General features: G+C 39.6%; 4 protein-coding genes across 6 annotated transcripts; 1 reads left to right on the top strand and 3 right to left on the bottom strand.

The window, feature by feature from the left end:
* Window positions 1-220: 220 nt before the first annotated feature.
* Window positions 221-7,539, bottom strand: LOC112187582 (pentatricopeptide repeat-containing protein At5g65560). Of its 3 annotated transcripts, none has more exons than XM_024326443.2 (3): window positions 4,380-7,539; window positions 4,000-4,114; window positions 221-3,593 (listed from the first exon to the last, which is right to left on the bottom strand). In XM_024326443.2, exon 1 carries the CDS (start codon window positions 7,323-7,325, stop codon window positions 4,545-4,547), a length of 2,781 nt encoding a protein of 926 aa, XP_024182211.1. In that variant the 5' UTR covers window positions 7,326-7,539; the 3' UTR covers window positions 221-3,593; window positions 4,000-4,114; window positions 4,380-4,544. The 3 variants fall into 3 exon arrangements, with proteins under 3 accessions (XP_024182211.1, XP_024182209.1, XP_024182208.1); XM_024326441.2 differs by lacking the exon at window positions 4,000-4,114 and having other exon boundaries at window positions 221-3,153; window positions 3,530-3,593; XM_024326440.2 differs by lacking the exon at window positions 4,000-4,114.
* An 875-nt stretch (window positions 7,540-8,414) lies between these two features.
* Window positions 8,415-15,389, top strand: LOC112187583 (pentatricopeptide repeat-containing protein At1g08070, chloroplastic). The gene is made up of 3 exons (XM_024326445.2): window positions 8,415-10,607; window positions 11,503-12,431; window positions 14,535-15,389. The coding sequence occupies exon 1, from the start codon at window positions 8,445-8,447 to the stop codon at window positions 10,503-10,505; it is 2,061 nt and encodes a 686-aa protein (XP_024182213.1). The 5' UTR covers window positions 8,415-8,444; the 3' UTR covers window positions 10,506-10,607; window positions 11,503-12,431; window positions 14,535-15,389.
* On the bottom strand, window positions 11,524-12,910 carry LOC112187585 (chlorophyll a-b binding protein 151, chloroplastic). The gene is made up of 2 exons (XM_024326447.2): window positions 12,701-12,910; window positions 11,524-12,372 (listed from the first exon to the last, which is right to left on the bottom strand). The coding sequence occupies exons 1-2, from the start codon at window positions 12,844-12,846 to the stop codon at window positions 11,721-11,723; spliced, it is 798 nt and encodes a 265-aa protein (XP_024182215.1). The 5' UTR covers window positions 12,847-12,910; the 3' UTR covers window positions 11,524-11,720.
* Window positions 14,415-15,743, bottom strand: LOC112187584 (chlorophyll a-b binding protein 151, chloroplastic). Its single transcript, XM_024326446.2, has 2 exons — window positions 15,508-15,743; window positions 14,415-15,212 (listed from the first exon to the last, which is right to left on the bottom strand). The coding sequence occupies exons 1-2, from the start codon at window positions 15,651-15,653 to the stop codon at window positions 14,561-14,563; spliced, it is 798 nt and encodes a 265-aa protein (XP_024182214.1). The 5' UTR covers window positions 15,654-15,743; the 3' UTR covers window positions 14,415-14,560.
* Between the last annotated feature and the right edge of the window lie 1,204 nt (window positions 15,744-16,947).

Raw genomic sequence — 16,947 nt, 5'->3', positions numbered from 1 at the left:
TTTGTATGAACAATCAATGATCTTAAGTCTATGAAACCATTGCACCTACTTTTTGTATTTTTCAGTGGAATGATGAGGAAGAATCTAGTAGCCTTTTGATGGCTTGTTATTCATGATCAATCATTCAATCGTTATGAACTAATAATCATGTTTGCTCAAACAAAGACCTTCATAATAAGACATATTTGGAGGTAGAAATCCATCTCCTGCAATCCATTTCTTGATTGTAAATCTTTCTAAAGTCTTATTATTTCTTAATTTGGTCAAGCAAAACCATTAAAGGGCCAAAAATGGAGAGAAGGGCAACAGACTGCTCCTCCATTCCTTCTTTTATTTCTTCCATTATTTAGATGAATAAACCTCAGTCATATTTAGTTACATACTCTAATATTACATACAAAGAACAAAGAAAAAGAAAGGAAAAAAGATAACATGGAGAAGCCATAAAGATCGTGGAGGCAGGATGATCTGTTTACAGATGAAGAGAGGTATCAAGCTCTGAATTGTCATATTTTCTTGAAGCACTTGTTGTGGTTGATGAGGTTGAGAATGGATGTGCAGTCTTCATGACACAATAATCAACTTGTTTAGGCTGCAAATTGAGCCCCAGAGAGAGTGATGAGTCTGCTGCAGGAGTACACGGCCTGAGAGGAAGCACCATATCGGATTGGAAAGAGGGCCTTGCAGGCTCAAAATGCCTCGTTGAGGGTGCAACCCTTTCTGTCTCGGACAAAAACTGCAGAAGCTGTTGCTCCTCCCTCCTCTCCTTCACTTTCTGCAACTGTCTGAACCTCTCTTGCAAGAGAGCAATGGAAGAACTAACCATAATCGGATCAGAGCTGTGCCTACCCATTGAAGAAGAAGAGTTTGAAGAGTAAAGGGTGGGTGGTCTTTTGTTTGGTTTAGGCTATGATTGGTAGTGAAGGGCTTAAATGAACTCAAAGTGTTTATATAGAAAATGGGTTGTGTTGTGTTTAGCACTTAAATACGCAAAATGGGACTTTCCAAGTGATTTTATGATGATGTAATACAAAAACGAATCAGCTGCTGTGCTGCAAAATTCCAAGGAGAAAGGGCTGAAAGGCTAATCTAGAGAAGGCTGGGTTGGTGGATGGTTAGGCAAAAGGACTTTATGAAAGAGGAAGAGAGCAAGAGAGTGAGTCCAAATCGAAAATGGAAGTAGCATTTGGAAGAGAGTTTAGAGGAATCAATAATTAGGTAATGCTTTGTGTCTTATTGTCTTTTAAGACTGTGTTGGCATCGATGGCTCTGATTTATCTCTGGGGGGCCTCTGGGTGAATATTGATTCTTTTGTACCTTTCTATTCTCTGGCTTTTGAAGATGGAGTTCATGAAGTGAGAGGTTTGGGGTTTATATAGAAAAGACAAGACAAGGGTGAGAAGGAATATATTTGGAGGGATGATGTTTTTGATTGAGACTCTTGCACATGGCAAAATGGAAAGGAATCCTTGATGAGTTTGCACATTTCATGCACTTTGTATATGCAGCTGGGTAAGAAAGGCTAGCACTAAAATATGAAGCACACGAAACATCTCTGTTTGTCTTTTAGATCTTTAAGTATACTCAATCACTTCAAAACTGAGAGAAGTAATTGAGTAAATTTCAAAAAAAAAAAAAAAATTGAGTAAATCTTTCATGTTGATTCTACTTTTTGGGTCTATGGGACAGGTAATCAGTAAAACAGTATGCAGGTAAAAAAGAAAATTACACAGAATCTATACACAAAACAATACAGCCCTGTGGGCAAAAACTGGAGAAAATCTTCGATATAACTGGTAGTATACAACTATAATTTTTAATTCTAAAAAAAAAAAATACAACTATAATTTTTTACTTCCTCATCATGCAACCTAGTATGTGATTGGACAGATACAACCAGTTTGTATCTACGAATGTCTCTGAAAATGAGAAAAATCTTCCCTACAATTGGCTGTGGCAAGTGTAACAGAAAATTCTATCCAGTCAATACATTGACGTGCGCAAGGCCTTGATTGTTTTGGTACAAGTAACCAAACAAGTTGAGTAAGATATCTATCATCAATGATTTTGCATAACTAAATAAACATTATATTACATTTTGATCATGTTGTTTCAGAAGAAAAGACCGAAATTTTTCTTTGCTACAAAGAGAAAAAACAAACTTGAGAGAGACTAGCTACTGTGGAAATTATAATAGTGTGGGTTGTTATAGTCTTGAGCAACCCATGGACAATCAACAAAAGAAATACATTTGCCATAGTGGTTGGCATTCTTTGTTTCTTCCTTTGAAACCAAACACTTGAACCCAAGACACCAATAATATAAGAGTAATGGTTATTCTGTTGAGAAAAACATCTGTTTTATAAGACTTCAATCACTGCAGGTTCAATTAGAATTGCAGAAATAAATTTTCAATTACATGATAGAATTAATACTGTTGGGAAAGAAAGCCGCTCATACAAGACCAAATGGCTTCTCGTCCTTCTGTGATCAGAGTTTCAGACTAGGCAAACAATATCAAGCAGCATAAGAGACTGACCAATCAAAAGCCACCAATATTAAGCCAAAAAAAATATATTATATCATAAATTAATGGAATTACAAGGACTCTAGACAAAATAAGGAGGAACAGAAAGAGCTCCAACTACATATCAATTGCGAATTAGAAAAGAAAAACAAAGAATGCCCAGAGTCACAAAGATTCAAGAGGCCACTGACACGATAAGAAAAGGAGAAAACTTCATCCAATTGTGGAATACAGTATATGGGAAATTATGCTTTTAGCTAGGTGGTAGTCAAAAAGCCAACACCATCGCAGGACGTAGTGACCTTTGTATTATGTTCATTGGGAACTTTAACTTTCTCTTATTGATGTAGGTAATTTTTCCCCTTTACTTACAGAGACTACTGAACTTGAGCTCATCTTGACCCAAGAATTCGATGTACATCGAGCAGTAGTTCTCAACCTTAGCAATATTAGAACAACTTGAGGCAAGCTCAAAAAGTGGTAAGCTTGTTCAGTAATATGGAACTTGGCATTTCATTCTAAAAAGTCTTGGTGCAAATTGAGCTTTATATAAATGACCTCACTAACTATGTCTACTTTAATGAATATCCTCATGTCAACTATTAATGATCAGCATCTGGGAATCCCTGAATCATAAAAACTATCAGTTTAAATCAGGTTGCAACTGTAAACAACTTTTGTTGATGATTTATAACAAACTGGTAATATCGACAACACAATTGAGCAGTAGCCAATGATCCAAAGGATTATTTAATATTTAGTTTCCTTTTATTTTATAAGAATAATATGAGAGAGGAGAGAAGTGTTAAGGGAAATATATAGAATGCAAATTAAAATTAAAAGAAACGAAAACAAAAATTGTTACTAAATCAGGCCTCAACATATACTACTGTAACCTGAGTATATTTTATTAATGAATCTTGGTGTAAAGAATACAATGAATCAATTCTGTGAGTTATATGACTACGAAATAATCCAGTGTAGGAGTCAAACAAGGTGTACCTTAACATCTTCTTGTCATAAGTTATTAGGAAGCTTTCCAATGAGAACATCCAAGCTGCATCACCTGCAAGTACATAATGCCATGACTAACCCTCAGTCCATTTTATTATGCCAGCAGAAATATGGTGCAAGCATGTAAAATGGTAACAAACCAGAAAGATGATCATATACATCCATGTTTCAACTATATAATCTTCCCTTAAGTAACAAATGTACATTTTGATTATACAAAAGACTTTAAGCAGATGGGTCATGAGATGACCATTTTTTTCATTTCTTTGGTTTCTGCTTTGAGAGCAGGACCACCACCACCATACAAGCTTCCAAAGCCTTGGCCACAAAGTTATAGACCAGTATGAGATGACTACTTTGACACTTAGAAATCCAAACTATGGGGTAGAGTAATCATTTCAATTCTAGATATAACTATGTTTCATGTATATGTAATTGGAAGATTCTTGCACATCCACCTTTCTTTATCGTGCCACGTGGCGAAGCCGTAATTTTGACACTTTGCTATGCACAGAACACCCTAAGCCAACCACCAGAAATACCCGATTGGTGCATGGTGCACCCAACCATCAACTGCACACCAAAAGCAATTAATAAAAGGTGTATACTTTACCTAACTAAACTGTATGTCTACCTCAGGAAGCCACTTCATGCAGACCCAATTTTCAATCTATCTCAAACCAAACATCCCCGACTATTTTTTTTTTTGGTGAGCATTGACAAATATTGCCATCAAAATCAATCAAAAGCTAACAGAACTGAAGCATGCACATAGTTACCATACAGAGTAATGGAAAGAAGCAGATGTTAATAATGTTAGGAAATGCCATCTACTTACCATTTATGTATGAGCAAGCTGCAAACTGGTCACAGATGAAGAATATCAACAGCTCAGGCGGAAAAAGGTTTCATTTGGATTTGTTGGCAATGGATCTCATTTACCAGATCTCCTCCTGAAGACCACAGAATGCTTTGTGTCTTCATGTGTATAATGAAACCATGATCAATGTACTTCTAAATCTATCGCTCTGTCAGCAATTTGAGAAGTCGCCATAGTTTTGTTTACTTGAGAAAGTTCTCTGGCCAAGATAGCATATGTCTCGACCCAGAGACTGCAGTTTTGAGATTCAATAACATGAAGAAGCTGCATGCATGGATCTGACTGCCCTTTTTTCAGTAACCCATCGATTAATACAGTCCAAACAATCTCATCAGCATTCCACTGGCATTCTAGCATACTTTTCAACAACGTTTCAGCTTCTTCCATCCGATTTGCCCTGCAGAGAGCACAAATAAGTGCTGTATAGGTTGAAAAGTTAACCTTAAAGCCTCTATCTGCCATCAAGCCAAAGATTTCCAGAGCAGAGTCCAGTTTTAAGTTTATGCAATAAGCAAAGAATAGAGGCCTGTAAAACTCTTCACTGGGATACAGGCCTTTCTCTTTCATATGCTCCACCAACTGATCTACTTCATCATATTTGCGATCTTCACACAAGCCTCTCACTAAAATACTGTAGGTATCAATAGTTGGTTCACATCCATTCTCTGACATCCTAGCTAGGAGATTACATAATATCTCAAAAAAGTTGAATCTCTTGTCAGAGCTGGAACCACAGTGTGCTTCATGTTGCGCGACAAGGCCCACAACCTTTTCTGTGAGTAACTGACTTTCCCTTTGCAACCCTTTGACCAACACAGTAAAAGTAAAATAGTTGGGTTTGCAGCCAACATCAACCATTCGCTTAAGAAGTAAGAGTGCATGATCTAGCCTACCAAGCATAACAAAACCATTAATGAGCGTGGTAAATGTTACCACATCAGGAACCAATCCTTCCCTCTCCATTTCTTCAAGTAACCTCTCAGCATCATCAGCCTTGCCTTCTTGACATAACCCAAAAACAAGTGAACTATAAGTGTACAAGTTCGGCAAGCAATCTCTTTCTCTCATTTGATGGAAAATCCTGAACGCAAGGTCAGTACTACCATTCTTACAGAGGCCATCAATTAAAGATGTGTAGGTAATGACATTCGGAAGCAGTCCTTGATCCACCATCTTTTTACACAGTAGCTTGGCTTTAGCAAACTGACTGTCTTTTGACAAACGATGTATAATGGCATTGTAGCTTTCAATATCTGGAGAGCAACCATTCTCTTCCATTTGCTTGAAAAATGACGAGGCAGCATCTACCTTCCGCTCATTACAGCATCCAACAATCAAAACGTTGTAAGTGACCTGATTTGGGCTAATGCCCTGTTTTAACATATCATGGAAAAGATTAAATGCAAATTCAGACTTGTGCGCCTTGCAACACCCAGAAATAACTTCGGTATACGTCCACTCATCTAGTTTACATCCTCTCCCTTTCATCAACTCTAATAACCTCAGAGCATTGTTTAGATTACCTCTATTGAGGTATCCATTGATCAATGTGTTATATGTAATCACATTTGGAGACGGTCCCACTTTAAGCATTTTGCTTAAAAGAGCCATCGCATTGTGAATCTTACCCATCAAGCATAAGCCCTTGATGATATGATTGTGTGTTCGGGTATTTTCCGAGATACCATAACCATGTCTCTCCATCCAATAAATAATCTTCAGACCCATGTCATATCTTCCTGCCTCAATTGTTTCATTCATAATTGTGTTGAAGGTAACCATGCTTGGAACCATACCATCCTTCAACAGTTTGTGATAGAGTCCAATAGCAACTTCGAGTTTCCCTGTCCGAGACAACCCACTGATCAATGCTGTATAAGTATGAATATTCGGACAGCAACCCCTCTTCGTCATACTTCCGAAAAGCCTAATTGCTTCCAATGGTCGATTTGCCTCACAAAGTGAAGTAATTGGGACAGTGTAAGTATAAACTGTGGGTTCAATCCCCTTCCCTATCATTTCATCAAGCATATCCAGTGCCTCATCCACCCTCCCCTCATTGCATAACCCATTAATAAGTGTTGAGTACGTAACTGAATTCGGGTCACAACCCGCCTTCACCATCCGATCATATACCTCAAATGCCAAATTTAAGTTACCACTTCTACAATGCCCGAGAACCAACGATGTATAAGTAAAAACATCCGGCAACATTTCATACTGCATAATCCTGCTCAAAATCAACTCTGCTTCCTGAACCTTGCCCTTCTTGCACAATATATTGATCATAGTATTAAATGTCAACAAACTCGGCTTAACCTCACTACTTAGTATCTCATTATACACATTTTGAGCTTCGCTAACCATCTCAAACTTGCCCAACTGAATCAAAAGCGTATTGAAACTATACAATGTAAACCCAAAACCAGTTCTTTTCTTTTCATTCAAATACCCAATCACCCATTTAAGCTCTTCCTCATTCCTACAAGCTTTAACAAGCAAAAGCCTTACATGGTCTGCCGGCCCGAAAAGCTTCTCCCTCACAAGCCTATCCAGCATTGAAACAAAGCAGCTCATGTCATGCTTGTAAGGTTTTCTCCTCGAAACCCAGAAGAAGAATCTCAAAGCCGAGTCTGTGTTCCTGTGAGTCTGAATAATCTTCAACATGTGATAGGTTCTGAGATTTTGGATCAGACCCAAAAGCTCTGAGCTTTTTTCCCATTTGGGGTCACTCAAAATGTCACGGATTTTGGAGACCAAGTTTGGGAAAGGGTTTGGGAAGGAGTGACAGGGATGGGTGAAAAGCTTGGTTCTTGATGAAAGTTTGGGAAAATGGTGAGGACCCAATAGAGATTGGAAGGTTCTGAGGTGAAGGAGAGTTGGGGTTTTGATGGGGTTTAACATTTTGGGCTATGTGGAGGTCATTAGGGATTGTGGAAGATGGTAAAGATGGGTTCTTTAGTGGGTTTTGAGGGATCTGGGAATTGAGAGGGGTTGGTTGGTAGGGGAGAGTGAGTCGACTCGCCGAGTTGGTGAACGTGGTCATTGGAGAACCATAGGGTTAGGCTGCTTGCTGGTTTTGCTTTGTGAAACTGTGAAAGTGGGAAGAGGATGAGAGGTCCGTTAAGACTGTTGAGTAAAACTAGGGTTATTTTCTTCCGGGAAAAAGGATAAAAGGTAAAAGTAAAAGCTCTTTTTTCGGTGTGAAGAAGTAAAAACTCAAAAAAACAAAAAGTCCTTTCTCAAGGAAGAAAAAAAGAAGAAGGGATAAAATCTTTAACATTTTAGTCTCAACTATTTGATCCAGTTGTCTCTTATACCACTTCAACGACTATCATTTTTTTTTATTTTTTATAAATGTAATAATTATCATTTAGGTAAGGAGAATAAACTTCTAATTAGTTTTCTTTTGCTGTTGAAAACTCAAGAAAAAACAACGAGAAAATGCATTGTTTAGTATATCTTTTTTTATTTAGAAGAAAAGACTATTACAAAATTAGAAACAAAAGCTCCTTAGGCATCCAGAACCAAACAAATAGAATTTAAATGCTGGTAGAGCCAATAATGGTGATCCATTATCCCAAACTCGACCGGCTTGCAATGAATGACTGACTTCCGCATCCGCATCCACTATAAAATTAGCTTCTTTCAAGATATGGTCAAAAGAGATATATGAGAAATTATCTTTCATGTTGATGATGTCTCTAAATTACCAAAGGAACATCACACTTTCCTAATCAATTACCAATTTGGAGTCACCTTCAACTCTGATAAACTGATATCATTTTTCAGGTGACTTCTAGAAGACTATTCCGCGTAGCAGTAGCCAGACACTGTGCTGCAATGCATAGTTGGATCATTTCAAATGCGCTGAAGTGATTTATCTTGTGTTTAGGAAGACTTTGAGTTCCCTTTGACAAAGTCAAAAAAAAAAAAAAAAACCTTTATCAGTAAACCATGGACTGACCCCATGGTCCTCTGTTCACTATCTAATCCACTTGTAAACTCCTGAAACCGAAAGCAATGCTGCAGCTCACACCCTCTCACTTCCTCCCTCCACCACCACCACCACTCTCTCCCCAAAACCTCTCCTTTTCTCTCCTCCAGAGCTGCAAAACCCTACAAGAAGCAACCCAGCTCCACGCCCTGTCCCTCAAGACTGGAGCTTTCACCAACCCTTTAATCGCTTCCCGCCTCTTCTCTCTCTACGCCGACCCCAAAATCAACCACCTCACCTACGCCCGCTCCGTCTTCACCCAAATCCAAGACCCCAACTTGGTCTCCTGGAACGTCCTCATCAAATCCCACGTCACCAACCAACGCTCCCACGACGCCGTCGTTTTGTTCCGCGACTTGGTCCGCCACCACGCGCCGGATAACTTCACGTTGCCGTGTGTGATCAAGGGCTGTGCGAGGCTGAATGCGGTGGAGGAAGGGAGGCAGATTCACGGGCTGGGCTTGAAAATTGGGCTGGGATTGGATAAGTTTGTGCAGAGCAGCTTGGTGAGTATGTACTCCAAATGTGGAGAGATTGAGTTTGCGCGCAAGGTGTTCGATGAAATGCGTGAGAGGGATTTGGTGGCGTGGAATTCTTTGATTGATGGGTACGCTAGATGTGGGAGAGTTGATGTTGCGGTGGAGTTGTTTGATCAGATGGAGGAGAGGGATTCGTTTTCGTGGACGGTTTTGGTTGATGGCTTGTCGAAATGTGGGAATGTAGAGAAGGCTAGGGAGGTTTTTGATAGGATGCCGGATAAAAATTTGGTTTCCTGGAATGCCATGATCAATGGGTACATGAAAGCTAGGGACTTTGAGACGGCGAGGGAGTTGTTTAGTCAGATGTTGACTAGAGATGTGATAACATGGAATTCGATGATTGCTGGTTATGAGTTTAATGGGAGGTTTGCGGAAGCGTTGGAGTTGTTTCGAGAGATTTTGGAAGAGGATCTTAGGCCTACTCCTGCTACATTGGTCAGTGTGCTTTCTGCTGTTTCGGGATTAGCCGCTTTAAGTAAGGGGAGATTGGTTCATTGTGTGATGGTGAAACATGGGTTTGAATTGGATGGTGTGCTTGGTACGTCATTAATAGAAATGTATTATAAGTGTGGAAGCATTGACAGTGCAATGGCTGTGTTTCGAGGTATACAGAGGAAGAAAGTGGGGCATTGGACGGCTATAATTGTTGGTTTAGGAATGCATGGTATGGCTGACCAGGTTCTTCAGCTGTTTCTGGAAATGCGCAAAAATGGGATGGAGCCTCATGCTATAACTTTTGTTGGAATCTTGAATGCATGTAGCCATGCTGGATTGGTCGATCTTGGACGTTACTATTTCAATATGATGATAAAGGATTATGGAATTGAACCCACAATTGAGCACTATGGTTGCTTTGTAGACATTTTATGTCGAGCTGGCTGTTTGGACGAGGCAAAGAATGTCATTGGGAGTATGCCAATGAAACCAAACAAAGTTATTTGGATGAGTTTACTTAGCGGTGCCCGGATCCATGGAAATGTTGAAATTGGTGATTATGCAGCTCAACATTTGATAGAGGTGTCTCCAGATACTATTGGATGCTACGTTGTGCTCTCTAACATGTATGCTGCAGCTGATCAGTGGGAGAAAGTTTCACAGGTAAGAGAAATGATGAAAAAGAGAGGTGTCAAAAAGGACCCAGGATGCAGTACCATAGAGCACAGAGGTATGCTTCATGAGTTTATTGTCGGTGACAAATCCCATCCTCAGACAAAAGAGATATATTCCAAGTTGAGTGAGGTGAGAGAGAAACTAAAATCTGCAGGACATGTTCCTGACACAAGCCAAGTTTTATTGTGTCTTGAGGATGAAAAGGAGAAGGAAGCTGAACTGGAAAACCATAGTGAGAGATTGGCCATTGCATTTGGTCTAATTAATTTGGAACCTAGGAGTCCTATTCGCATCATAAAGAATCTTCGTGTCTGTAATGATTGCCATTCTGTCACTAAACTCCTTTCCAAGATCTATAATCGTGAGATTGTTGTCAGAGATAATAGCCGTTTCCATCACTTCGCCAATGGGTCATGTTCTTGCAAAGATTTTTGGTGACTGACTTCCTAACCAGCTGGCTTTCATGCCTGTGATAATTTCCTCAAGCAAGAAGCAGCTTACCTATATATGCTTGCACTCTTAAAATTGGAGCAGCAAATGGTATAATTTTTACTGATCTTAGACATTTCTTTTGTGTTTGTTTTAGATATGTTTAGTAGTATGGGCAGTCTTGATGTAATGATCTTACCGTCCCAACTGACTTGGTGGTCATACGTTGAGTCATGAAAAACAGCCTCTTTTGTGACACAGATATGATTGCCCTCAGATTTAATTTGTGTTCCTCCTACTCAGGTTGTATTGAGAGATAATAGCATTTGCCATATTTTCTTTCATCTGCATAGGTGGAAGTTTGTTTACTGGGTACCCCCAGTATCATAGGCAATCTTCATTATACTTAGATTAAACAGGAGATAATAACTATTCCATTTTCAAGGTTTTTTTTTTTTTTTTTTTTGAGAAGAAACATGAATTATTCTTTCATATATTCTTACTGAACTGATTGAATTTAATGTGCTGAACCCAATTCTATGCTCATCTTTGCAATTTGGGGTAGACACTGCTATCACTTTAATTATAAATTTATAAGCATTTCTGTATGTGTTCATTTTATAAATATAGTATAGGCTATTCTTAGGGCGTGTGTTGATGTGACAGTATGACTTGTTCCAATGCCATAAGACCCTCCTTGAATTAGGGACGTGCGGTGTGCCTTGCCCTCCTATAATTTTGTATTGGCTAGAAACTTGTGCATTGGCCTTAGCAATACAGACAATCTTTAACTAACATTAAAGTGAGAGGTGATTTCCATCAGTTCAAAAAATTAAGTTGGTTGCAGTTTTATTGTTTTACTCTCTTTATGTGTAGTCATTGACCTGAGTGTGCTTAAGCAGAAGGGAAAATTATAAATATCTTCCATATATCTCATTTATGGCTTAAATTTACCTTATATTGCAGCAAACCATGCATCTGTTCATGATAACTCTTGAATGTGCAGGACATATAGATAGATAAGGAGTTCAACCACAAATGAGCTTGGTATTTTTACTGGATAAAGTGATTCTGATACAAGCAGTTTCTACTAAGAAATTACATCAGAACTTGTTTTGGAAAATAGATTTTACATCAGAACTAATGGGGTCCCAGAGAAACAACCACAACAACATCAAGAAGTTTGGGTAGTTTTACAGATCAAAAGCATCGACTTAAGCTTGTTCACTTTCCAGGGACGAAGTTTGTGGCATAAGCCCATGCATTGTTAGCCACTGGATCAGCAACATGGTCATAGAGGTTCTCAACAGGACCCTTTCCAGTGACAATAGCCTGAACAAAGAATCCAAACATTGAGGTCATTGCCAGCCGCCCATTTTTGAGTTCCTTCACCTTCAGTTCAGCAAAGGCTTCAGGATCATCAGCAAGTCCAAGTGGGTCAAATGATCCTCCAGGGTAAAGTGGATCCAGACCTTCGCCAAGTGGTCCTCCACCGACTCTGTATCCCTCAACAAATCCCATGAGGACAACTTGGACAGCCCAGATTGCTAAAATGCTCTGGGCATGGACAAGGTTTGGGTTGCCAAGATAGTCAAGGCCGCCCTCTGAAAAGATTTGGGACCCGGCCTTGAACCAAACAGCCTCACCGAACTTGACACCATTCTTGGACAAGACTTCTGGGAAGACGCAGCCCAATGCACCAAGCATTGCCCATCGGCTGTGGATCACCTCAAGCTCACGGTTTTTGGCAAAGGTCTCGGGGTCTGCAGATAGTCCAGCAGTGTCCCATCCGTAGTCGCCTGGGAATTCACCAGTCAAGTAGGATGGAGTTTGCTCGGAGAATGGTCCCAAGTATTTTGGACGGTCAGGGCCATACCTGTTTTGTCATTTGCAGTCGAAGTGTGTCAGCATAAGCTCAAGCTCTTGACTTCAAAGGTATGATGTATACTTAGTAATGCAAATATATGAACATTTTGGTCTTGTACTTTTAAGTACTAAACTAGTATATACTGCTAAAAGACTCTACCATTGTACATTGATCGATTAATATTGCAATGCAAAGAGTTGTTTGCTACTGAGTACTGACTATATTGAATTTTGTGCTCTGATCCTAACCTTTATTACTTACTGTTATATTGGAAGTTATAGTAAGAATATTTTCGAGAAAATAACTTTTAGTCACAGGCTGTAGCCAAGTTACTCACCATATGCTTTCGGGGGCACTCTTAACAGTGCGCCTCATCGTGATACGGCCACCACCAAGGCCTCCAATCTTTTGGATGAGCTCATTTGATTGCTTCAATGCGGTCTGGCCGGCAAATGCTGACTGCTGGATTTGAGAGGTTGCCATTACTATTTTTCTGTTTGAGGATGGGTGGTGTTGAGTGGGCTATGAATTGGGATGTTTAGAACTAGGAGAGAGTGGGGTTTATATAATGGGAATGGGAGATGATGTGGATTAGGGTATCTACACATCAGCAGAATTCTATTGTTTCTTGATTGGATATAGATTTCCTTACTAAATCTTACAGGGAGGTAGATGTTATCCAGTAGCCATGTGGCAGAAGGCTGCAATGTGTGTGGTTGGTGAATACCAGCCACAAAAGCTTCTGCTTTGGAAGTTCTTGCCTTCCTGGCAGCTCTAATTAAAAGGACAAATATTTTATAGCCCCACTGATATGCTCATTAAAAGCACAAACTGGGTACTTTTTATCTGTAGATTGACGGTAAAAAAAACTCCCACCTCTGGTTCAATCTATTCATTGAGTTCTGTTATAGGGTTACATTGCCCCAGTAGCTTTTAAGACTTGGTTCATGATCACATGTGGAGTCTATTCGACGTAATGCAGTATCATCAACTGAACCGTCCTTTTTCTAAGTCTCTATTGAACAGTAATCACTTCAAAATGATCACCAAAGACCGAAAGCTGTTTGTGTTGGAACAAGAGCATTCTAGTTTATTTGACACTGTATGGGGCAACTGCAAAAGATGTATTCTGGTCAATTGCCGGGAGGTTCTTATGAATCCCTTGCATTAAGAGCAGTTGTTCAGCTTGATCAGTCAACTTCTTTGCTCAAGTGTTTTTCACTCTTCTGACATTACATAATCTCCATCTGGTTACGCATTTCTTCCGTAGTTCTTTCAATGCAGATGACTGTTATGAAGCCCATAATGACATAATTTAATAGATTCTGAAGATCTGCCTGATTATGGAGCACTCTCTCCTTCAACTGGTAAAATGCAAGTGAAATCAACAAAACAAAAGGCATTCCATTTTGTATCGCTATTACCACAGTAGCTATTACCACTTACTAAAGTGGAAACCCTTCCTTGAGTTTCAGGGAAAAAAAAAAATACACTCAATGTTTGCATCATCAAGTTCATTGACAATTACCTTTCAGTTCTGGCCTGTTATTGTTGCTGTCATGCTCTCAGAAGGGTAGAGGCATGTGAGCACCAAAAGAGCAACCAGAATAGAGACAGATTGCAAATTTATGCATACAAGTATTTGGTTTTTACGTCAAAGCTTGTAACAGGGTCTTCCTATTTGGATTATCATCATCAGTCACCAATCTCAGGCATTATGCTGAGACTACACTGGAACATGTTAGCCTCTTCCATCATGTCATTGACAGTTTGACACTGTATGGGCTGAAGGCATGTAGACTAGGTGCTCCTTGTCTTTTTGTTTCATGCATAATGCATTCCAGCTTAGTTTGCCTAATGTGGATGGAAAGATGGGGAACTTTATAAATGTGATAATAACATGGTTTTGAATTTTTATTCACTTCTGTTTTGACATTTAGAAGCAGTCTGCTTAATTTATTCTGGTTTAGATATACCTAAATTGCAGTAAAGCATGCATCTGTTGACATGAGCACCTGAATGTGCACCGCATTTAGACAAATAAACAGTTCTCTTTTTTCTTGTATTCTTTTCTTTTCTTTTGGCCAATAAACAAAGAAGTTGTTCAAGCAAAAAGAAGCTGCATCTTTTTACTGGATACAGAAAAATAACAACTTTGGATAATGTTGCAGATGAAATGCCAGCAATTTAGGTTTCTTCACTTCCCGGGGACAAAGTTGGTAGCGTATGCCCATGCATTGTTGGCCACGGGATCAGCAACGTGGTCATAGAGGTTCTCAACTGGCCCTTTTCCAGTTACAATAGCCTGAACAAAGAATCCAAACATTGAGGTCATTGCCAACCGCCCATTCTTGACTTCCTTCACCTTCAGTTCAGCAAAGGCTTCAGGATCGTCAGCAAGTCCAAGTGGGTCAAATGATCCTCCAGGGTAAAGTGGATCCAGACCTTCCCCAAGTGGTCCTCCACCAACTCTGTATCCTTCAACAAATCCCATGAGCACAACCTGGACAGCCCAGATTGCCAGGATGCTCTGGGCATGGACGAGGTTTGGGTTGCCTAGGTAGTCCAGGCCGCCCTCGGAGAAGATTTGAGACCCGGCCTTGAACCAAACAGCTTCGCCAAACTTGACACCGTTCTTTGACAGGACTTCTGGGAAGACACAGCCCAATGCACCAAGCATGGCCCACCGGCTGTGGATCACCTCAAGCTCGCGGTTCTTGGCGAAGGTCTCGGGGTCTGCGGATAGTCCAGCAGTGTCCCATCCATAGTCACCTGGAAATTCACCGGTCAAGTAGGATGGAGTTTGCTCGGAGAATGGTCCCAAGTATTTTGGGCGGTCAGGGCCATACCTGTTTAGTCAAGGACAGTTGAATGTGTCAGCATTCAAAGGTTTACATCATACTTCCTAATGCCAGATATGAATATTTTGGTCAACAATATAACCTTATGCATTGAGCTACAATACAGTGTTATAGTAATTGTATATTATTCGTAATATCATTTCAATGATAAGAGTTGTTTTACTAGTGATTACATCTAAGTTGGTGGCTTTGTGCACTGATCATAAGCCAACTGCTATGAAGTCTTATTAAGAGTTGTTTGTAGAAACTAACTTGTACTCAAGGCTGTAGCCAAGGTACTTACCATATGCTTTCAGGAGCACTTTTAACGGTGCGCCTCATGGTGATGCGGCCGTCACCAAGGCCGCCAATCTTTTGGATGAGCTTATTCGATTGCTTCAGAACAGTCTGGCCGGCAAATGCTGACTGGTGGATTGAAGAGGTTGCCATGACTGTTTTTCTGTTTGAAGTAGGGTGGTCTTGAGCAGGTGCTAGCTATGAAATGAAGATGTTTAGAACTAGGAGAGAGTCGGCTGTATATAATGGGAAGGTGATGATGATGTGGATTAGGATATCTACACATCAGCAGCAATCTATTGTTTCTGGATTGGACTTAGATTTCCTTATTGATTCTTAGAGGGAGGGGTAGGTTCCCTTGGCCCTGTGGGAGGCAATATGCTGCAATATGTGTGGTTGGTCAATACAGACCACAGAAACTTGTAATTTGGAAGTTCATGGTAGCTCTGACCAAACGGACAAACATATAAGGTCCACTTATATTTCCGTTGGGTGCTTTTTATCTGTAGATAGATTTATGGTAAAAGTTAAAGACTAACCTCTGGTTTGATCTATTACTCGAATGCTTTCTCATTAAGGTGTTACATTACCCCAGCATTGAAGAACAAATTGTTTCCGACGTAGTTTTGAAGAATTAGCTAGCTTGACGAATTTACATTGCGCAGATAGTTTTGACGACTTATACGAGCATCACATGCTTTTGAGTCTGTTCTGTTCTGAGTAATGCAATCCCAAAGTCTAGCTCAACCGTATGCTTTCGTGTGAAAACTACTTTTGGACCTTTGGTATGCAGCAGGATCCGCAATGGCACCTGTTTTTTTTCTTCTTTTTTTTCCCTTCTTTTGATGCTGTGCTTTAAGAGCAAATTGTTCAGTTGATCTTGTGTGAAACTGTTATAACCAGGAATGTTACTTCCTAATTGTTTTCTCTGTCTTTGTTCTTTGGGCCTTTTGGCCCCCATATATCAAAAAAAAAAAAAAAAGGTTCAGTTGATCAGAGTCCACCTAAATTGCATTGTTGCCGTCAATCCCTATGGAAGCTAGGGCAAAGCACAACGGAAAATGTGGTTTCACCATATAATAATGTCCCAAACTCGTTTAAACTGGCCACGGAATTTTGAATAAAAAAAATTGTCAAAAATCATGAATTCTCAATAAAAATTTTAGAACAATTTTTGTTTAAAAATCCTAACTTAATTATTTTTTTTTAATTTTCCATAGTCGGAAATCTGAAAACATTTTATAAGAAAATGGGTAAGTACTTTTAGGTTTTGTTACTTGAAACAACTTCAAAAAATAATGTTTCACCAACTGTAGACTTAAGATAATTTTAAGAAAATATAGTGTTGACAAAATTTTCATGTTTTAGGCTTTTAGCATGACACGACACCTCCAAACACACTCTAAGCATACACACTCCAACCTATTGCATCTTTACCTGGTTAATA

The sequence above is a fragment of the Rosa chinensis genome, chromosome 2 (assembly GCF_002994745.2).
Source record: "Rosa chinensis cultivar Old Blush chromosome 2, RchiOBHm-V2, whole genome shotgun sequence".
In the NCBI taxonomy this organism is placed as follows: Eukaryota; Viridiplantae; Streptophyta; class Magnoliopsida; order Rosales; family Rosaceae; genus Rosa; species Rosa chinensis.
This window is presented reverse-complemented; position numbering and strand designations above follow the sequence as displayed.

Bases quoted from the DNA above. Each gene is read 5' to 3' on its own strand.
- LOC112187582 (XM_024326443.2), bottom strand. From the start codon at position 7,325: ATGTTAAACCCCATCAAAACCCCAACTCTCCTTCACCTCAGAACCTTC.
- LOC112187583 (XM_024326445.2), top strand. From the start codon at position 8,445: ATGCTGCAGCTCACACCCTCTCACTTCCTCCCTCCACCACCACCACCA.
- LOC112187585 (XM_024326447.2), bottom strand. From the start codon at position 12,846: ATGGCAACCTCTCAAATCCAGCAGTCAGCATTTGCCGGCCAGACCGCA. The intron at 12,373-12,700 runs GTGAGTAACTTG...ATGACAAAACAG, and splicing joins AGTGCCCCCGAAAGCATATG to GTATGGCCCTGACCGTCCAA.
- LOC112187584 (XM_024326446.2), bottom strand. From the start codon at position 15,653: ATGGCAACCTCTTCAATCCACCAGTCAGCATTTGCCGGCCAGACTGTT. The intron at 15,213-15,507 runs GTAAGTACCTTG...TTGACTAAACAG, and splicing joins AGTGCTCCTGAAAGCATATG to GTATGGCCCTGACCGCCCAA.